Below are 21653 nucleotides of genomic sequence, written 5' to 3' on the forward strand. Positions count from 1 at the left end.
AGTGTGTGTATGTTTAAATTTATTGAAGAGGATGTGACATGAAGGGCACCTGTGAATTATATCCAAAGACATCTTTTCTGTACAGTATGAATGCAACTTACTGGTCCAGCAAGACTGCTCAGTCTCTCAAGGGGGGGGGGGGGAGCCAGGATTCCAAGAGCATTCTTCTGTATTCTTAGCCACTCCACGAGCTGCTGGGAATGACTTAGCCGGTGCAATTTTTCTGCCATCCTTTCCCTGTGTGTGTGTGGCCAGAAACTGCTACGTTCTTCCCCAGTGCAAGATGATACTATCCAACTAGCAGGGACTGTTCCTTTTGCTGGCAGCAGAAGCTCCCGTTCCCCCCTGGCTGGACGAAGGGTAATTTGCTAAGTAAACCAACGAGGAGGAGACCATCTGAGAATGAGCTGGACAGGTGCTGCAGTAAGGGGATGCTATTGGGTGAGCAGCGGAGCGCTGTGCTTGGTGGCATCGGGCTGCTGACTGCTGCTTTTCCTGACCAGGGTTGGGGAAGTACTCACTTCTGTAAAAAAACAAAACAAAAAAACATAACAATGGTGGTAGTGCAGGAAAAGTGGGTGTGTTTTCCTCCCAATGGAGCTGCCCTACTGGACATATACAGAAACAAATACAGACAGATAGATGTTGAGCAGACTCTGATCAAGATTCCATGAAACTGTGGGTGGGTGCAGTGTGTCCTGTTGCTCTTATTCATTGCTGATTGGCATTTCCCAGCCTGGGCTGGCACCGCCTATTTGCCTGCTGCAAAGAGCAGAGACTTTTCTGTTGTAACTCCATGCTAGTAATGGCTTGTCCTTTGTTCCAAACATCTTACCAAAGGAACTTACCTATCTTTTTTGGCCCTTATGCAAGGCACCCCTGACAATGCCCCATGCTTCCCAATTGCTTGACTTACCTATGCCAGAGTGTCTGATGCCCACTTCTAGAAAACCCAGTCACTCATAATGCATTAGTGAATTATTTGTAATAATTACACTGTAGGGCTGGGTTTCTCAAATGTTTTAAGTTCAGCACCCCTCAAACTTCCTTTACTTTCTGAGGCCCTGAACTCAGCACCGATCATCTGTTCCACAGGTGAGCAAGTAGAGATTTTTACACACAGTTGTACATATACAGCCAGCCGCTGGGGATGCCTGGGTTGAGGCCCTAATCAGAGAGTTGGGGCATTAGAAGAGGAATATTACAGGATCTCTCTGGCCCCTCCTAAAGTCCACAAATGGGAAATGATATCAAAGCAGCAGCTCCTCCCAAATCAGGATAATGAAGAAAGCAGGGCAAGAATCGCTCCCACACATTCAATGGGCAATCAGCAGGGACCCTCTGTTAAAGATCATTCAGTCCACCAACGGCTGATGGTGGGAGGAAGACTCCTTTTGCCTCAGCATCTTATCGCTCCCTGGGACTTTGAGCCTTGGCTGGTGTGCCATGTTGCCCCAAGGGATCTCGCCCCACAGTTTCAGAAGCAGTGGTCTAGGGGAATGATGCATAACTGCATGGTCATTTAAATAAAGCTGTATCAATCCACCCATGGGTCATGCCAGTCCAACATGCTGAGCTGTCATCAGACCTCCTGGAAGCATAAGCGGGAAGCAATATCACTGCAATGCTGGGGGGAAAAATATTACTAAGCAGCACAAGCTGACTGCACGCTACCTCCCTTGCAACAGACAGTAATGGCTGTCAGTGAGGCACCAGATTCTGTCAGCTCAGCCCTACGTTGAAACAGCAGTGCCACCTCCATCCTCTGTAGCATAGCTGCAGAGATGGGGAGGGGCACTGTCATGTGATCATATTAACAGTAGGGGTATGTGTGCTATCTCTGTGTTTGTTTTAGCATCTCTGCAGATGGGATGCACTGTCTTCCATAATTGTGTGTGTATGTGGAGGGGGGAGAGGTGGGGAATCCCTGCAACCGTAGGCACAACTGAGTGCAACTCCCCATCCCTTGGAGCACATGGGGTGGATTGATAAGAGGGTACTTAGCTCACATGTGACCAGCAACCCTGAATGATTGGGCAGACATGCAAGTAAGGGGTGGTGTCCAACCTGAGCCGCTGACAACCCCTCCACATCCCTCTGGGCATTTGTGATTCCTTACCCTGATCTAGGCAAATGATGACATTTTCAGTATTTTATAGAGGCTGGGTTGAAAATGTTGCCTCCTGAGCTAGCTCTTCTGTTTCATGGTGTTGGGACAGCAGGGCAGGGAGAAGGCTTGACCTGCCACATTGTGCCCTGTTTTTCTTGGCCAGATTCAGCTGCTAATCTCCCTGTTCTGTGTAGAAAATCCCATTTTTCTTTTCCCTTTTCTTGTCCCTAGGTTTGCAGCAAGGGCATGCTCTGGCCTTCACTAGCCCCAGCGTGTGAAAAGCTTTATAGAAAGAGCCAGCCTGGAGAAGAAGTCTCTTGTGGACATGACACAACACAGCACATACAAGGTCTCATGTTGATCTGGCCAGAAAACGCAGGAGAGAAACAGAAATAAAGAGTTAATTGGTTGAATCATGAGGAGACTATTACAAGGCCACCCGTAGTGAGGGAGGTTAGTGACAGTCTGTCAAAGAGACCCAACAAACAGACCCAACAAATGAGGTTAATTCTTGCACCAGGGGAGTTAACAGGAAACAAGACGTGTGTTTTATCTGAGAACCCCTGGGGACCTCTGAGGCAGTCGTGCTCTGCAGGATGTGTGTCTGTGACTAAGGGCCCATTTCTTGCTTCCACATTGAATGAAAGTTGTAGATTCAATACACTGCCAAAAAAAGAAAGGATTGGAAAATATAGACACAGTGATGGTGGAGGAGAGTACCTAAAACATTTAAAGAACAGAAGCACAATATGACTGATTAAGACAGAATGAGTGGTCAAGAACCTAGTGTGGTTTTTTTAATACAGCTCTGGAAGGTGAATAGAACCAAACAGGCACTGAGAAAAGGAGAAGCTACTGTGCAAAGTAGCCCTTAGTCCCATCTCCCCGGCAGGGATGGTTATGTACGGCAAATCCCAACTCCCTGATGTCTGCAGTATACTTGTATGATACATGCAGGTGGAAGCACGTTCGCTACAATTTTATAGATAAAAATAAAATTGATGTGGTCCTGAGAAAGAGGTGTGTGTGTGTGTATAGAGAGGTGGTTTTTCATACATTAAAAAGCACCTTTGGGCATGTTTCTTGAGTTATTTGTGTCTTACATGGATACTGTCAACATGGAAGAGAATTCCAAAGTATGTCCCAGTCAAGGCAGGTTTTACATTAATGTTGGAAGTTTATTTAAACAAAATATGATGCAAGCCTCACATGCGAAAACAACTCATGACTGAGTGGTGGAAGATAAGGATCGTTGCAGCACTTGAGGTGGTGGCGGCATCCATGCTAGGTTAAATTATAATCTGTCCTACCTGCTAAAAGATGTAACAGAACAGGAAAAGAAGGAAGTGTTCATGGGGCCTTGACAGGCAATAGTTGCTGACATGTGAATTAGGATTGGGATCCCCAAACCCCATCCCATTGTATTGGTTTTAGCTGGCATTGCTTTCGTCTTTTAAAAAGTATTCCATGTAAGATAGATGTCTGTCTGTGTTAAAAGTAAAAGTGGTAGTTGCACTGAATAGGACTTTGACCTGGGAGGCCTGGAGGTTCAGATCTAGCCCAGTCATGTATCAAATTGTCTTAATTAAATTTCAGTTCCCCACTTTGAACATGGGAATAGTAGTGACCAACCTCATAGGATTGCTGAGAAGAACAACAAAACAAACCACTCCGACAAAAGATTGGTACCCTTTTTGCACTCAGAAATGCTAAATAAAAGATGACAACAACTTTGGGCCTAGTCTTTGCCATCTCTGCAGCCTATGTGCTCTTTCTAGATATGGTCATAAATAACCCCACTTGCAGCTGCTGGTGAATCTGGGAACAAGCTGAAGTTCTTGTCAGAGAATAGGAACCAGTAGCAGCAGTGATTGTGCTTGAAGAAGACCTGCTGAGACAAAGAATTCTAGTAAAAAAAAGTTTAGATTTCTGCTTTGGGTAGTGTCCAGAGGAGGCAAGCAGCACTGCGCTCCAGTGGCCAAAGCCAGGGATTCTTTTATGCAATATTCATGCTGGCTGCACAGATGAAATTAATTACTGCTTCTTAGGAGGCAGATAATACCCTTTTTCAGGGCACTGAAGGCCTCACAGCTCTTGGGATTCTTACCCATCCCGCTCTTGTCTCTGGTAACCATGTTTTGCAGGGAGTTTGTAATGCCTGGAAAACATGTTTGATGATCATGGAGGGGCGGGGAGGGGAGAAATGAGTGCTTACATTTAGTTTTGCAGGTGTGTTTTTTTTACAGGTGTATTTACATTTCATTTATCATGGTTTGATATTTTATGTGTTTTAGTTATTTATGTAAGCCACTTTGAGGGCTTCATTGCGGAAAGCTAAGGCATACATTTAAAAGAGAATACAACAGAATGGGTCAGGACAACACCTGTCTGTTTTATTCTCAGTCCTACTGTCTGTTTCCAGCTTTAATAAGAGGCCTGTGAGGATGTGGAAACAGGCTGTACAGCTTATCAGCTTTGCACAGCTATTCTGATGTCACCCTGCATGCCCCCCGCCCCCCGCATGCTTTCCCACCTGCCCTCACCTTGGTGGCCCCAGAGGCCGGTTTGTTGCTAGCATTACGGTCAGTGTTCTGGAAGCCTGGGAGGTAGTTGAAGCTGACACGTTGATCATCCATCCGTCGGCTCTGTGTGTGTGCCACCATTTCCAAAAAGTTGTCCATTTCTGGTGGTGGGCTGGGTTTGTCCTCTGCCCAAGAAACAGACATGGCCATTAGGTGCTGGCATACAGAGGGAGCACAGCAGTGAGACCTAGCCCTCCTTCCTTCAGTATCGTGGACTTTCTATATGATAGGCCAGTTCCCCCCAACCTGGCACCCTCCAGATGTGTTGGACTACAACTCCCATCATCCCCAGAAACCATGGTTGGCTGGGCTAATGGAAGTTGTAGTCCAACACATCTGGAGGGTGCCAGGCTTGGTAAGGCTATGCTAGGCTCAGACCTTCCTGTCAGTCCATTTGGCACCATTGCTCCTCCAAACTGAGCAGTCAGTATTTAGTGCTTTCAGTATAAGAGCTCAATGCACAGTGCACCCAGTTATTTCCATAACCTGCCCTGTAGAGACAGGTTTCCTGATACAGGGCATGGGATTTGTTGAAGCCCAACCTGACAGAACTACAGGAAAGACTTACTGAGGAGGCAGCATCTGAGCCTTGGTGTTTCAGTCTAGAACAGAACCTCACATGCCACATTCAGAGCTGCAAAAACATCTAGTTACACTGTCCCATTGCTGTTTTTTCATTGTGATCTCTGTATTCATCCTCTGTGTAAAAGCTTAAAAGATTTAGTGGTTCCACTGACACAGTAGGCTACTCATCTGATCTTGTGTAGTCATTAAAGCTACCAAGAGTATCACTGCCCAAAATTATCTCCTTCAGTGGACCAATGGGTCTGCTTCCCCCATCACCCTTCTAACAGGAGGGTTCCTGAGTGGTTGTCCTGTCCCCTTGTGAGGGGAGTGTGGGGATTTACGCAGGTTTTTCAGTCTCCCCCAACCCCTCTGAAAACTTTGGAGAAGTAACTTCCTGGTTCAGTGCATATCCCAGCTCCATATTCAAAAGGAGCACCGCTTACAACAGATCAAGTTCTAGGCTTTGTGAGCAGATATCACAATAGTTTCCCCACATCTTGGATTTTACATTTATACCTAGCCGCTTCTGGATGAAAGCAGGGCATCTGTGCTCATCTGGGTCTGGTTTCTTCTAACTAGACTTCCAGTGTTGGCATGTAGTCCACAATAAGTGTATTAGTTTTTAAGGTGCCACAAGATGTTCTGTTGTTCCTGCTGCAACAGACAAGCATGGCTACCTCTCTGGAAAGAATTTCTTATGACAGCCTGTTGATTCCGCCTACTGAAGTACCACCATGGCCATATCCTTGGTGGTCATCATGGCGGCATCTGGATCCAGCTCTTGGTTGTGACATTCCTCACCCATGTTGGCATCTTTTCATGATTGCCCGGCCAGTGTTGGAAACAACCTGTGTTAACAATCCAAGCCATTAGCTAGTGGATCTTGATTGCACTACAGAAAAGTGTTCAAGGAAAATAGACTAGACTAGTCACTAGAGGAACACAGGTCTATAGCACAGACAGACTCCCAAGCTACTGGCTTTGTATATATGATCCTATAAAGCAGGGGGCAGCAACTTGTGGCCCTCCAGATGTTTTGGCCCACAACTCCCATGAGCCCTAGAGAACATAGCCAATGGTGAGAGATGGTGAGAATTGTAGGCCAAAGTATCCAGAGGGCCACAAGTTGCCTATCTCTGCTATAAAGCCCTTGGAAGACTTAATGGCAGGCAAATAGGACTTCCCGTATCCTAGGACTGAAGTCAACAGCTTTGTGAGGAAGTGGGCCTCCAAGGAGATGTGAACCTCATGTAGTCTGTGGGTAGGGAGGTATCAAGAGCTTTGCTAGCTCTTGCAAATATGCACCCACCAAACAAGTAGCTCCTGGACCTTTCCCCCTTACTCATCCCATCCCTCTCACCCAAGCCTTAGTTAACTCACTCTTCTCAGGATCTGAGCCACTCTTGCTGTGCACAATCTGAATGTTGCAACGTTGCTCATCTATGCGTGCTCCCTGTACATGGCTCAGCAGATTGAAGAATCCTTCCTGTTCTGGGGAGCCCGACTGCAACACAAAAACAATGAATAAGCAGGGCCTGACACTTCCCATCCTGTGTCCTCAAGGGTCTTCCCCTCTGGCCAGTCTTTGTCAGCGACATCAGGAAGAAAGCTATGAAGTTCTCTAAGTTCTGGCCATAGACTCAACAAAGAACTGATAGATGCGAGGAACACTCTCATGCCTCAGGTGAGCTCTGCACTTTTTCATGGTACTGAATTACAAATGCTGGTTTTTGTTCACTACTGCTTCACAGTAGTGATGGGTAAACTTACCCTAGGTGAATTCGTTATTTCTTTGGAAAGTAACACATTCACCCATGTAAGCTCAGACCAGAGTTCTCCTTTAATATGAACTCTCGTTCCATGTATACAGGTTTTTGCACATGCGCAGTATCGAAGTGCATCTTGGAACCTGTCATTTGGGAATGCGTAGTGTGGCATGACGTCATGTGTCACCATGCTATGTATCCCCTTCCTGATCTGTTGCTTTTGTGTGGCCTTTCTATGTAATGTTTGCTCTCTGTGTATCACCAATCTTGGAGGAGACGGAGAGAGGAATGGTGCTGCCAAGTCCTCCTCCTTGCTGGTTAAGAAAGCTAAGAAAAGGTTTAATTCAACCAACTCAGCAGATGAGAAATGACGTTACGATGCACGATGCAGACTGTGCACACTCTGAAGCGTGCAATCTATTCCGAACTTAATAGTGAATTCATAATACACCAATCCAGGCTCATAGAATAGAATAGTATCATAGAATAGTAGGGTTAGAAGGGGCCTACAAAGCCACTGAGTCCAACCTCACTACAAAGGTGATCATTAGGAACATGGGAAGCTGCCTTGTACTGAGTCAGACCAATGGTCCATCTAGTCCAGTATTGTCACCACTGACTGGCAGCAGCTCTCCAGGGTTTCAGGCAGAATTTCGTAGCCCTACCTGGAGATGCTGGGGATTGAACCTAGGACCTTCTGCATGCAAAGCAGGTGCTCTACGACTGAGCCATGGCCCCTCCTCTTACAAACAGGCAAGTTTTGACCAATAAGCCGACTAATTACGAAACATGGTGGCATCACTGGTTGACAGGGAGTGTTACGTGTGCTTCTTTCTTCATCTGACAGAGCTGGATTGCTGGGGAAAGTTTGGAGAAGGCAGTTTCCTCTGCCTTCTCTGACTTAGTCAGTCAGCAAACAAAGATGACCTCCACAGCACTGTGGCTGCCTTTACACTAAGGAAAACCCCTGCAGTCCTCCTGCTGCATTTATCCTGGGCTCCCAGACAGCAATCACATGATTGCTGAGAAGGGAAGCGTTTAATTTTCAAGGTTCCATAGAATGCAATGAAGGAGCCCTGTGTGTACAGACATAGGTAGGCATAAGAATGCCATTGCCATTAATTATACTTGGCGTGTATATAGTGCAGCCAGCCTGATGTCCTCCAAATGTGGACTTCAATTCCCATCATCCCCTGCCAACATGGCCAATGGTCAGGAATGCTGGGAGCCATAGTCCAGAACATTTGGAGGGCACGAGGTTGGGGAAGGTCAGTATCATTTTTGAGTGTAAAAAGCACATACATTATTATCTCAATAATCCTTACAACAGCTCGGCAAGGTTGGCAAATGTTATTACCCCCCCACACACACACAGGCACAAACACACATTGTAGATCAGCGGGGTGGGGGGTGGGTGTCTGCTGAGGCTGATAATTAATGGTTTGCCTAAGGTCAGCTTGTGACTTTGTGGCTGTGATTTGAAGTGACAGGTGATTTCCTGATTCAATGCTTACACATTTAGCCAATCTATGACACCAGACCCTGTGAAATATATTGTATAGGAAAATATAGGTGAAAGCATATGTAAAGATAAAACACAAATGATTTTAAGACATAGGAATACACACACACGCGCACGCATACACACATTGTGTGTGTGTAGGTTTGTGTTTGTGTGTGTGTGTGTAGAGACAGAGAGGAAGTACACACACACGGCTATTTTGTTTGTTCCTGTGTGTATGGGTATTTTGTTTACTTGTGGTTCTTTGTCCCCCACCACTGGAGGCAAATGCTAAGAAAAAAATATTTGGGATATGAACAACACTTTTATCACAGGGTATTTCCAGACAGAGGGATCCTAGTGCTAATAGTCAGAAGGCATTGTGAGGCTATTCGCTCTTTTTTCATGTGCCAAATTTTCCACAGTTAGAAAAAGCCAGAAGAAGCACTGAGAAAACCTGGAAAGGTTACATGAGGAAGACATTGTCATCTGGAACCCCCCTAAAATTCTGTGAATGAGGCACAGCAGTTGCACAATAAAAGCCTCCTCTGGAAGCACCCTTGAGCTGGACTGCAGCTAAGGAAGAGAGGGGCGTGATCTCTGACTAGGCATGTTTATATATATCTGAGGATGTGTTTGCCTTGTTCATTGGGCTGCTGCAGAATCCAGGGTGAATGGTCTCATCTGGAAAGTAAGAAAAGGTAAGTCCTGTGGTAAGACTCTCCAGGTAAGAGTTACAGAGCAATAGAAGAAATGTCTTGTGGGCATCCTTTGTAGAGCTAGAGTGACAAAATAGGAGTCTTAAAATAGGAGGAGAGGGTAGGCTGTGCTTATTAAAAGTATGCATGACATTCCTGTGGAGAGGATAGTATTTCAGAAGTATTATAACAGAGCTGACTTAATGCTCAGAGAGGCACGAAAGCTTATGGTTCCTAAGGAAGAAATTCCAAGTGGTGCCTCCATGGTGGTAAAATTGTAGCCGCAAAATTATCGTCAATTTTCTGCTTTTCCATGGAAATCCCAAAACTGTCATCTAAGGTGGGCTGCTTAGCAATATGTATATACTCGGCACCTGAGCTTTTGCTCAGCTCTTAGCATCGTATATCTGGATTGGCATGGCCTTGTTTATATGCTGCTGCCAGGAACATCGTCCTTAACTTTGCCCCTCTTCTTTCCAAGGAATCTCAGCTCCACTTCACACAGGAGACCGATTTCGTGAATGTGTATAACTTCCACGTGGACCCCAGCTCATACAGTTTCATGCAGAAGAAATGCACCCACTATCTTTCATAGTGTGGATGTGGGGGCACATCTAATTTTCTACACATAGAAGTAATATCTCTAAAGGCAATGCGCCTCTTCAGTCAGAAAGATGCTTAGGCCAGAAAGGGGCATAAAGCCCTAACCTGCATTTGTGCCTAAGAGAACTGTGACTCCCTCCCCTCCTGTTCTGTGTCTGACTAAAATAACAAACTTTGATTTGGAAAGGTTGAATGATAAAGAATTCACCCACCCCTTCCCCCATTAGTTCTTTCCTAATACTGCTAAACACTGAGAACACAGACATTTCCAGGGACTCCCAATCCCCGATTATCATTTGCTTCCTTGTACCAGATTTGAAAGTCGCTGTCAGTTCTTACTCATCCTCAACTCACTTTCAGCTCTTCTGTTTGATACAATATAGTCAAATGAACACACACACACACACATACACACACACCCCGGGCCTCTTTCACTACAAAGCTTTGTTTTCCCACCGTCCTCTCATAGCTCTGTGAACTTCATACTCCAGGAATGGATGACATTGTGGGTTCAGCTTTGGGATATTAAAAACAACAACAATAATACATAAAGCGTGTGGAATTTTCCATTTACCTTTGAGATTGTCCACCTAGTGAGTTCAAGGCTGATCTGAGGTTTGAAACAGGGTCTTCCAAATTGATAGCTTTGTCTTTTAACTATTATATTACACTGAGCCAAGGCCCATTTCATACAGTACTTGAATTATTGGGTAGGGAAGGGGGGCTTAATGGAATCCACAAATCCCACTCTCTTATGCCTCCTAATTTTAGCCAAATCATGCCCTGCTCTCAGCAGTTTAAAAACATCTATCTAAAGGACATCACCAAAGGTAGGGGATGTGTCATGCAACCATTGATCTTGTATTGATTATTTACCGGCTCACCTGTGACTCGCACAAAGTCTGTGCAGGCATACAAATGAGTTCAACTGATACAAATGAATGCATGGGGGAGAATCCTTCCTGCTAAACTTCATCAGAATGTGCACATGGGGACCTGTGCACATACAGCCCAACGCACATAAGCTCTGAAGGTGTGATCTGTTCTCTCTATTTTTGCAGAGTATGTAATTCTCATTTAGAGCCTATGAACACTGGAATGTCTGTGCCCCTAGTTCCAGTGAATACACAGAAGTAAGGGCTGAGTACAGCATGTGCAATCCCCCCCCCCCCCCCGCATTCATGTCTACCTAGTTTGAATATCTACAGAGTGAAAGGGCCTCAGGGCCATTGGCAAGATAATCCAAGATAAGCCCTCACAAACAACTTGCCTTAAGGAGCTGGGTGAGTGACACAGATGTGTTTGGGCTGCAGGATTGGTGTGGACAAGGTATGAGCAATGTGCCATGTTACTCTAGCATCAGACAGCTGATTTTTCTGGATACAAGGAAATCAAGCTATAATTTTAGGGGGAAGGAGCTTGGCAGGAGTCTGCTGCACCTGTGGAGCCTGAGCCTGTGTTTGTCTCTGTCCCTGCCCACCAGGTATTTAAGGCGGGGCTGCGAGAGGCAGCGCCTCGGTGCGCGCCTCAGCAACACGCCAAGTGCGATGCTAAGTGGCGTCGCACTTGACGTTACACAGAGGCTATCTACGTCAAGAGGCTTCTCCCACTCCAGTAGTCCCTACATTACCTTGGAACATACTGTGGCGTGACGGCCCATCGTGAAACAGCTGAAGAACATTCCATGGAATCTGGTCTCATCACTGTTCTGTTCTAGCAAATTGGGTGCTACTCTGTGATACTTTACTGAGGACTGGGAGTTAAATATTGGTCGACGATCCAAGATGGCGACGGAGTAGCAGCTTGTTTTGGCATTCCTCCCTATGTGCGAATTATTGGGGAGTCGCTTGTGGCCCGCCTATGGATTAAGGATCCTTGCCCGTGGCCTCCTCCTTGTGGCAAACCAGAGCTTCTGGCAGGATCTGGCCCTTGAGTCCTGAATTAACAGCTGCTGACAAGTTTTACCTGCTCCATTTCGTCTGCAGTTGTTTTCTTTGAATATTGTCCATGTCTATTTAAGTCAGTGTGTTTGCGCTTATGCGTCAGTGTTTGTGTGCTTGTGGGGTTGAAACTTTTGAATGAAATGACCTGGTGAACCCCGCAGCGCTGGCAACTAAGGTTGTATTTTATTTTAATGTGCTTGCTGGCCTAGATCAAGCTATTTTAATTTATTTCATTGTGAATTTTCCGCTTTGTCTTAATTTTTACTTATTTTACTTAATTTTTTTTAATCATCAAGTATAGTTCTCATGAGACAAGGGTGTAAGGCCTTGGGGATCTTCTCTCCCCTAGTGCTTGACCTTCCCCACCCCAACAAGAAAACAAATAAATAAACAAAAATTCCATCCTTTTTTGCTTTAAAAGAGAAAGACCGCAATAAGTCTTCCGGTTCTCATTCCATCTCATCATTCTACCCTAATATCTTGGATTGGCCTGTAAATTACCTCCCTTGTAACAATTCTACCACACAGGATAGGGAAGGGGAAATTGATCTTGCAACAGAAATTGCCCAAGCCAACATCGCACATGCTGCAAGTACAAAAGAGTCCCCTCCTCCGTGGCTGGGAGGTAACTATAGGACCTCTGTGTTTACTCTTGAATCTTCCCCTATCCTAATGGTGGAAAGTCCTCCATGGGTGAAGAGTGAGCTTAAAGTGGGAATGGATCCCACTGAGGATTTAAACCCTATCGCTCACTTTAAGAACCAGATAGATTTCATCATTGAAGACCTGGACTTAACAAAGAAATTTTTGGCAGAATGCTACAGTTTGTTAACTACCATGGCTGAACTATATAAGAACTTTGAGGCCTCAGTGGACACCCTCTCAAAAAGCGAAGTTATAAATGATGGACTCCCTTCTAAAATAGGACAAAAAAAGGGCACAGTTAACAAACAGCTTAATAAAGTAAAGAAAAATAATCAAACTTGGAAGATAGATAAAAGAAAGTCTAAAAATGTTAAAAATTTTAGGAACGGTAAAAAAATATCCCAACACTACAATAAAATGAATTTTCGCAAACTTTTCAAATTATTAGATGACCTCCTCCCAAAGTCACCAAAACATCAGCAGCAGCAAAGAAAGAAGCTTAAGACATCATTATCTAAAAGAGCATCTGCTGCTGCTAAGGGATTATCGAAACAACCTTTAACTGAGACCCTTGAGAGCAGGATTCGTAGTGTCTCTCCTTTTGCACAAGATATAATACAAGATCCATGGCAGCATGTACTTGTCCTTGGGACAGACTTAAAGATCAAAACCCCAAATGGAACGCATCAAAGAATTAAGCCAAAGATAAATGAAAAATGATGTTTAGTTCTAAGCCGCCAAAAGTTGTTTTTTTCAAATTTCCCAAAGCCCAAAGACGCACTTTCTCAAATAGAATGTAAAATGCACTTCCTTCAATTGGTTGATAAAGCTCATTAATTTTGATGAGATACTAAATATAGAGTATTTGTTTTATGATTATCGTCATGCCCACTCTGTGGTGACTTTTAGTTCTTGGCAAGTTTTGAAGAAAATATATGCTAAAAAAGAGGATTATCTAAAACTAGGACTGTTTGTGTCTAGATTTTTCGAAAATAATAACATAATGGCTATATACCATAAGGATCCAGGATCATTACTCACTACTTGTAATACTGGGAAGTTAATCTGTTTAGAAGATTTTTGGTACCAGGGCCATTCTCTTTACCCAATAACGTCAAATATGTTAGAAGAAGAACTTAGCGCTTTGAAAGCAGAATGCCCCCATAGAAGAAGTGTTCCTTCTTCACACCCAAGCCCCAGATACAGCTCCACCAGTATGGGACGAGCTACCAGAGATAACACATAGTCAGCGCCATCTTGACCTGCAGTGCAGGGAGGAGGATAAATCTCTATTTCCTCTAAATGAAGAATGTAAATTTGAAGAGGAACTCTTCCCTGAAGAGTGTAAGCTCTTGAAAAGCTTTGATGCCCTTCCAGGGTGGGACCAACAGGCGATTTTAATGAGACTATCCTCTTTACAAAAATTATTAACATCCAAGCATCAACAGGGCATGGGGACTTCTCTGAGTAATCCTCTTCAAGTTGGCCATCCCCCACAACAAGCAGAAGTGGTCTCAAGCAAGAGAGAGACTAATCCATCTAGGAGGTTGTTCATAATGGGAGAATGTAGACCCCCTTCCCCCAATCTCCTGGAGGACAAATGTGGGGAGGAAAAGCCAGAACATTTACAACCTTATCAACAGGATTTATTCAAACTATTTCTGGTATACATGATACAGGTATTGCCAACTCTGCCCCTTCAAAGGGTCCAGATTTAGTCCAGCAGAGCTATTTTCAAAACAAACTCCAAAGTGTTATGGCAGAAGTTAATCCACTGCCTACCCATTTTGTACCTGCAATAAGAGATAAAATTACTACCCATTTACTGACTCCAACTATACTACATGCTGCTCAAAATTGCATAGTTGAAGACCATACCATAGGAGTAGACCCTCTATGTGAATATCACCAACCTGTACCTAATAAAAGTCCATCAAAGGGCAGAAACTATAGAAAAGAAGCCACAGACGTTCAACATAATAGAGAGATACCTCATAAACCTGCCCCTAGCATGTCTTAGGGATGGCAGAGAATTTCTCCCCGAAACTTCGGGGGGCCGAGCGCCAACGTGTTCGGCCCCCCGAACAAGTTTCGGGGAGAAATCCTCCGGACCCCCCCGCCCCCCACACACACCCCCGGGACGGGACTTACCTTCGCCGAATGTCCCTCCCGGCGGCGGGTCCGGCCGGCGGTTCGGCGGGTGTTCGAGCGGGGCGGGAGCGGCAGCCGGTCTTTCGACCGGCTGCCGCCGCCGCCATTCCAATAAAAGAAAAAAAAAAACGCCCCCGTGATAGGCTACGTGACGATTAACGTAGCCTATCATGCGAAGCGCCTCCCCCCCACCGCGAACAAGCTTCGACGAAAGGTAAGTGCCTTTCGTCCACCCCTAGCATGTCTGCAGAGGTACAGCAATGTTGACTACCCACCCATCCTTGCTCTAAACACCTTGTGTTGATGAAGATTCTGTCCTGGAACGTTGCAGGTTGGACCTCTAAACTAGCAGATGAGAACTTTATAGAATTCTGTGCCCAACTGCAAATCATTCATATTCAAGAAGCCTGAGTCACATTAACAACGTTTCCCTCTCTACCTGGGTATGTTTCCTATTCCTCACCCTCAATTAAAGTAGAAAATAAAGGGCATCCAAGAGGTGGTCTTGCCACCCTGGTCTCAGTTGACTTTAACCAAGTTATATCATCTGTTGATACAGGCTTTACTAACAATATCATAACCTTCCAAATTGCCTGGATATCTGGTTTAAATTTTTTCCTGATTAATATTTATTGTCCCCCATATAATTTAAAGCAGGAGGGATCCCAGATTTGGTCAGATTTAGATCATGTTCTTACTTTTTTATTTGACACTATTGTTGACCCTCTAATTATATTAGCAGGAGACATGAATGCCAGACTTGGGCAAAATAACAAGATAGGAGAAAAGATGGGATTAAGAGCTCACCCATCTCCCCATCAGGAACTCTAAAGATTATGGGATTAATAAAGCTGGCCAATCACTATTTGCCCTTGTTCTTAAATTCCATCTACATATTTGTAATGGGAAGGACGGATTATTATGATACTGATCATATACATATATCGGACCGAGGGGCAAGAGTGTGTTGGATTTTATGATCAAGCAGTTGCAGCCCATTTTCTGAACTTCAAGGTTGCCATCAGGCCAGAGAGTGATCATATGCCAATCCAACTCTCTCTTTCTTTGACCACAGGATCAATTCCCTTACCTACAATACCATCAGAAAATCTGACTGTTCAAGGCAAAAGACATATACAGTGGAATAGAAAGATCCAGGAAGAGATATCTCAATTCCTGGTGTCCCCTGGAATGCTGTTACTAAGAGATAAACTTCTGACTGCCAGAGATCCCCTGGTAATCTTCGAGAAAATGGTTCAAATGATTAGACCTTCATTAGTCACCTCTAAAGCAGTGGCACACCTATTTTTCTGCACTCTACAGTCACTCCTCACCTTGGACTGCTACAACCTTACTATATAATATGATACTCCTGTTGTCCCCTCATTGTCTTGAATGGGATCCAGTTACTCCAGATGAGATAAAAGGCTTAATCAACTCCCTCCCTACAAAAAAAGTGCCCAGTGAGGATATGCTTCCCGGAGAAATGCTCAGAGCAAATTCTGATTGGTGGTGTCCAGTCCTCGCCACCATATTCACTTTTATAAATTCTCATGGGAGAGCTCCTCAGGGCTGGGGGTGAGTATTGTAGTCCCAATTCATAAGAAAGGCTCTAAGTCTGATCCAAAGAACTTTACACCAATTAGTCTGCTAAGTATCATCTCTAAATTATACACCAAATATCTACTACGCAGACTAGAGTCTTGGGATGCTGAAAACTCAATCATTGCTGAACAACAGGCAGGGTTTAGAAAGGGAAAGTCTACAGTAGACCAACGTTTTGTTCTTCACCATCTTATTCAAAAATACTCTCAACATGGTTGAAAAGAACTACCCACCGCTTTTGTGAACTTCAGCTCAGCTTTTGATTTTATCAATAGAAGTCGCCTATGGGAAAAGTTATCTACCATAAATATTGATAGAAGGTTGCTCTATTTAATTAAAATGCTCCACTCTAATACCTCTCTAAGGGTCAGACCTGGGGTCAATGGCCTGCTTTCAGAAAACATCTTGACCAAAAGAGGTGTACGTCAGGGCTGCCTTTTGGCTCCCTTCCTGTTCAATTTTTATATAAACAATATCGTTCAAGAACTGAGAGGCTTGGAATTCTTCCCTGCGACAATTCTGGATGTAAAACTCTCAATCCTTCTGTATGCTGATGACACTGTCATTTTTTCAACTACTCTAATTGGAATGCGGAGATTATTGACTACACTGAACAAGTTCTGTACAAATGAACATCTAATAATCAATAATTCCAAAACAAAAGTGGTAGTTTTTGGAAATAAGAAAAAATACATACTTGGAAACTGGATAATAAACCCATTGACCAACAGCACAGTTTTAAATATCTAGGACTTGGGTTTAATGCTCTTCTTTCATGGAAATGCCACTTGGAGGCTGCTAAGTGGAAGACCTCCCACTCCATATATTCTCTGATGCATTTCTTTAAATCTCAAGGGGGAAGCCTGGTTACACCAGCAATTGAGATATTTCTGAGGAAGATATTGCCCCAATTGCTGTATGGTGCGGAGATCTGGGGATATACAAATGTTTATATCCTAGAGGTGGTGCAGAACTCCTTAATGAGATCCCTTCTAGCTGCCCCCCAAGCTACACCAGCCCCCATATTGCGGGCAGAGACAGGGATACTCTCTCTTGAAGCACAGGGGCACGCTGCACTTGCTCTGTACTGGCTGAAGGTGTCGTGCAGGCATGACTCCCACTCACCTAAAAAGTGTCTTTTAGGACTGCAAACACCAACACAAGATTCTTGGGTAAAATCTGTAAAACACATTTGATATAACTAAGGGATTAGCACAGATGTTTGACCCTCTTCTAACACTGACAGAGTAAAACAGCTCTACAAGGAAAGAATTTCCCTATATGCACAACGTCGAGATCTACATTCCATCTCCAATATGTCATACTCGACCTGGTATCCCCTGTATAAAACAACGTATGGCTTGCAGCGCTACTTCACTCTGCTCACTGTTGCTCCCCTAAGAAAATTGTTTACATCCCTGAGAGTACAGAGCATGCCCTCTGCTTTCCTGGATGGAAGATTTTAAAAAGTTATATTCCATCTACGGCTTTGTATATGCGAGCCTGGTGAGGTTGAGGATATGGATCACTATCTCCTTCATTGCCCCCTCTATGAGTCCCCACGAGCCAAATTCCTCCAGTATACTCTGGAAAACAGATCCCCTATGGAACAGGTTTGCTTTTTGCTGGCAGATAATGATGATTATATTATGCTACAGGTTGCCAAATTTGCTTGTGCTGCCAGGAAGCTGAGGGCAAAGCATTTAACTGCTCTTGCCAGCCAATCTTAGGGGAAGGCTTGTGCCTACGGTTTTGTCCTAGGGGGAAGTGTCATTTTCTTGTTTTATTATAAATATTTTAATTCTCCTCCTTTGTATTCTTACTGTAATGTATTTTATCTGTTTTTTCTTCTTTTTTGGTCTCTTACTCATGTGTTTTAATTGTTATTTTAACTTGAAATTGTGATGGCCTTTAGCTTTAAACAATAAAGATTTGTACTTGTATTTGTACTATAATTATAGTTTGCATAAGGTTTGTCCTGCTGGTTTTTGAATCAAACAGCCTTATTTATATATGTATGTATTTATTTAAAACCTGGCTCTGTTTATTGACAGACTGTGGGGAATGTGGATTTGAATTAATTTCCAGCCTTCCTTTTGTCCAGGATATCATTTGTTTGAGGACTTCCAAGGGTATTGGCCAAATGTAAATGAACTTCTCACAGTGGGCAATCAGAGCTTCTCTATACCAGCCTAAAATTCCACATTTTAAATGGGGCTTTCTGATTCCGTTTTAAAAGCAGGATCACAACGGACGCTCTTGACACCTATTTCCTTTCCCCTTTCCCCTTTCCTCTCTCCCCTTTCCCCCTCCTTCTCCCCCTTATCTGAGTCTTCCATATGTTTCATTGATCTAGCTCCTCTTCTTGAGGCTTTTCCCTTTTCATGGAGGGAGCTCAAGTGGAACTCAACCTCATTATCTCTGATCTATTTAAAAATGGAATAAAGATCATTTAGTGCAGGAGGTGCCCTGGAGGCTGATGTCATTTAAAGGGCCCGCAAACTTCCATGAGTGAGCAATCTCAGTAGCAGTATAAAAGCTCCGTGTGAAGAAGCCCTTCCATATGTTTCATTGATCTTGCTCCTCTTCTTGCAGCTTTTCCCTTTTCATGGAGAGAGCTTCGGCTATTGGGCGGTATAGAAATGAAATAAATAAATAAATAAATAAAATGGAGGGAACTCAAGCAGAACACAAGCAGGGTAATTTGGTACCTCATTATCTCTGATCTATTTAAAAATGGAATAAAAGTCATTTTGTGCAGGAGATGCCCTGGAGCTTAATGACATCATCTAAAGGGCCCACAAACTTCCGTGAGTGAGCAATCTCAGTAGCAGGATAAAAGCTCTGTGTGAAGAAGCCCTCGGTCCCCACTTAATGGTCTATTCATGTGTGTGTCCCCACCCCCCACCCAGGGTTAGCTAAGGGATTCTTCACATGGAGCTTTTATCCTGCTATTGAGATTGCTCACTCACGGAAATTTGCAGGTCCTTTTCATGATGTCATCAACTTCCAGGGCACATCCAGAAGTATTTCCCAGTTATTCCATCTCAAAAAGATCTGGAAAAAATGAACTATTTAAGTCAGATCGTTACGCTATTAAAACAGCCACTAGATGGTGCTGTTTCATTTATCTCAATGGAACCTTGAAAATTAAACGCTTCCCATCTCAGCAATCACGTGGTTGCCATCTTGGAGCCTGCTGTAAACATGGAAAGGCTCCACAACAGGAGGGCTGTGGGTTGTTTTCTTCAATATAGAGGCAGCCAAAGGCTTCCTGTTAGAGCTTAACTCTTTTGTAGATAGCTAGGTTTTCAGATTTACACATTAATTTGAGTTTTCGCTTCCCAGAATATTAATTTCACTATCTACCTGACCAGGAGAGGAATCATGTCTGCATTACCTCAGGAAAGCCATGTGTTTGGGATGGGAAGTATCCACCTCTCCCAAGTATGGGCTGGTTTTATTTTTTTAATGTTGAGGAATAATTGAGGTGAAGTGTGAAGGTTTGGGGGCTTGGAACAATCGTTCCAACAATAGTTTTGAAGACTCCCAGGTGGTCCGAGCTACATTCTGAACTGAATTACAGAATATGCAGTTTCTTGTAACGAAGCCGAAACAATGTTTTAAAATGCATGCGCTTTCTCTTTTACATTTAATGTATTTATTATTACATTTATATCTTGCCTTTTTTCCTCTTGCGAGGAGCCCATGGTGGCTTATGTGGTGGCCCTCTTCTCTTTTTATTCCCACAACCACCCTGTGAGGTAGGGTAGGCAGGAAGTCAGCGACTGGCCCAAAGTCACCCAGTGAGCTTGATGGCCAAGCGGGGACTAGAACCCAGGCCTCCTGAGTCTCAGTCCAACACTCTAACTACCGCACCACATTGGCTGTCCAGTGTGGTCTGTGGTTTATTCTCCCACCCCATATTATTAAGTGCCTGCAAATATATGCTTTGTTTTTATGTTTAAAATATGCTGCTGGACACGCTGCCAAAATGCACTTCAGGTTTGGCTCCTTTTCTATTTCAGTTAAGAAGCGAAAGGTACTGAAGTTGATAACCTCTGCTTAGTGTTTTTTGGAACTGTTTTGGGAGGTAACCTGTCACAGTTCGCTGCTAAGTCTGTAAGGAAGTAGAGAGAGAATTCCCCAAGATCAACATCCTATCTTGTGACAAACAAGTACCTGGTTGTGATCATGTGGCTGGCCACAGTTGACCAATAATGCAGCTGCAGCCACAAGGCAATAGTGGTGCTTGGCTGGTATTCTTATTCCTCAGTGGAGCCCTGCTAACTTCAAATCTTCGAATTTTCGAATCTTTGAAGATCATGCCTGAATTAGAAAAAAAAAAACATCGTGGAGAAGCCTCGATTCTTCGAAGATAACGCCTTCATTTAAAAAAAAAAATCCAGAGCGGGGGATGGGGGGGTAAAACTTACTCTCATTTGAAGGGATAGAACAACCCCCTGCTCAGTGCAGGAAGCCTGATTCCCAGGCGGTCGCCCATCCAACTACTGACTGGGGCCGACCCCGCTTAGCTTCCGAGAGCAGACAAGTGCGTGCACATCCAGCCCTTTGCTCGTTGCTGAGGAAATATTGAGTGCTGAGGAAGCTATGTGATTAGTAGCCGGAAGACGACATGGGGCCGTTGAGAGCTGTGATTGGACAGGAGGGAAATACAAACACCGCTGTATATGGACAAGTGGGGGAGGGGACTATGACCAGATACGGTAGCAAAGGCGGAAAATCAGAGCACATTAAGGGGAAATACTGGGATATCAGGGTATTGAAAGCAGGAACACGGAAGCGGGAAATTCCAGTTCCAATTCGAGGCGGGTACCGCGTAGTGTGAAAGGCGGGTGATGAAAAATTGGAATTTTTTGCTTTTTCATTGGAAGCGAAAAAACCTGTAAGTGCAGATCGGCCCAATAACTCATGAAATGCAATCCAAAGTGCATGGGCGAAGGCTGAAAATCTAAAAATTGTTGAAAGTTACAGAGGTCCACGTTACACCACTTACTTATATTATATGCAAGTAGATTCTGGTTTTTGGTCCTAACTTTGGATGGCCATAAAATGCAGAGAACGCTGACTGTTCCCACAAGGGCAAACAACTGCCTGCTCCAAGGGAAAATGTGATGGCCTCACCTTAGAATTGCATGGTGCACCTTTTTCCGGATTGTACCACTTCAAACTGTAGAGGTGGCAGGCAGCCAGCGGAGGAGGCCACCTGCAGGAAAGAGCAGTTGGTGCATGCCAATGCTCCCAGTTTGCAGGACTTGACAGGGGGGAAAGACTGACCAAAGAAAGAAAGGAAGGAAGAAAAAGAAAAAAGGATAGCAAACAAAACATTGGTGAAAACACAAGCAGTGGTGGGGGAGCACACATAAATGGGTCTCCACCTCATATTTTTTTATAGTTTTAAACAGGGTTGTTATGGAATCCAAGACAGAAAGTCCTTGAGCCAAGAAACCTAATAAATGAA

General features: G+C 44.1%; 1 protein-coding gene across 2 annotated transcripts in view; it reads right to left on the reverse strand.

Annotated features, from left to right (window-relative positions):
• Positions 1-21653, reverse strand: part of PCP2 (Purkinje cell protein 2) — a 30792-nt gene continuing 9139 nt past the window's right edge. For both annotated transcript variants that reach the window (XM_084838442.1, XM_084838443.1), the window contains 3 exons: positions 6640-6763; positions 4654-4817; positions 1-523 (listed from right to left, as the gene is read on the reverse strand). In XM_084838442.1, the coding sequence (XP_084694568.1) occupies positions 518-523; positions 4654-4817; positions 6640-6763 (294 nt within the window). In that variant the 3' untranslated portion in view covers positions 1-517. The remainder of the gene's footprint in view (positions 524-4653; positions 4818-6639; positions 6764-21653) is intronic.

This window comes from Heloderma suspectum, chromosome 2, assembly GCF_057233095.1.
Source record: "Heloderma suspectum isolate Gila_16-S chromosome 2, 16-S_ref, whole genome shotgun sequence".
Lineage (NCBI taxonomy): Eukaryota > Metazoa > Chordata > Lepidosauria > Squamata > Helodermatidae > Heloderma > Heloderma suspectum.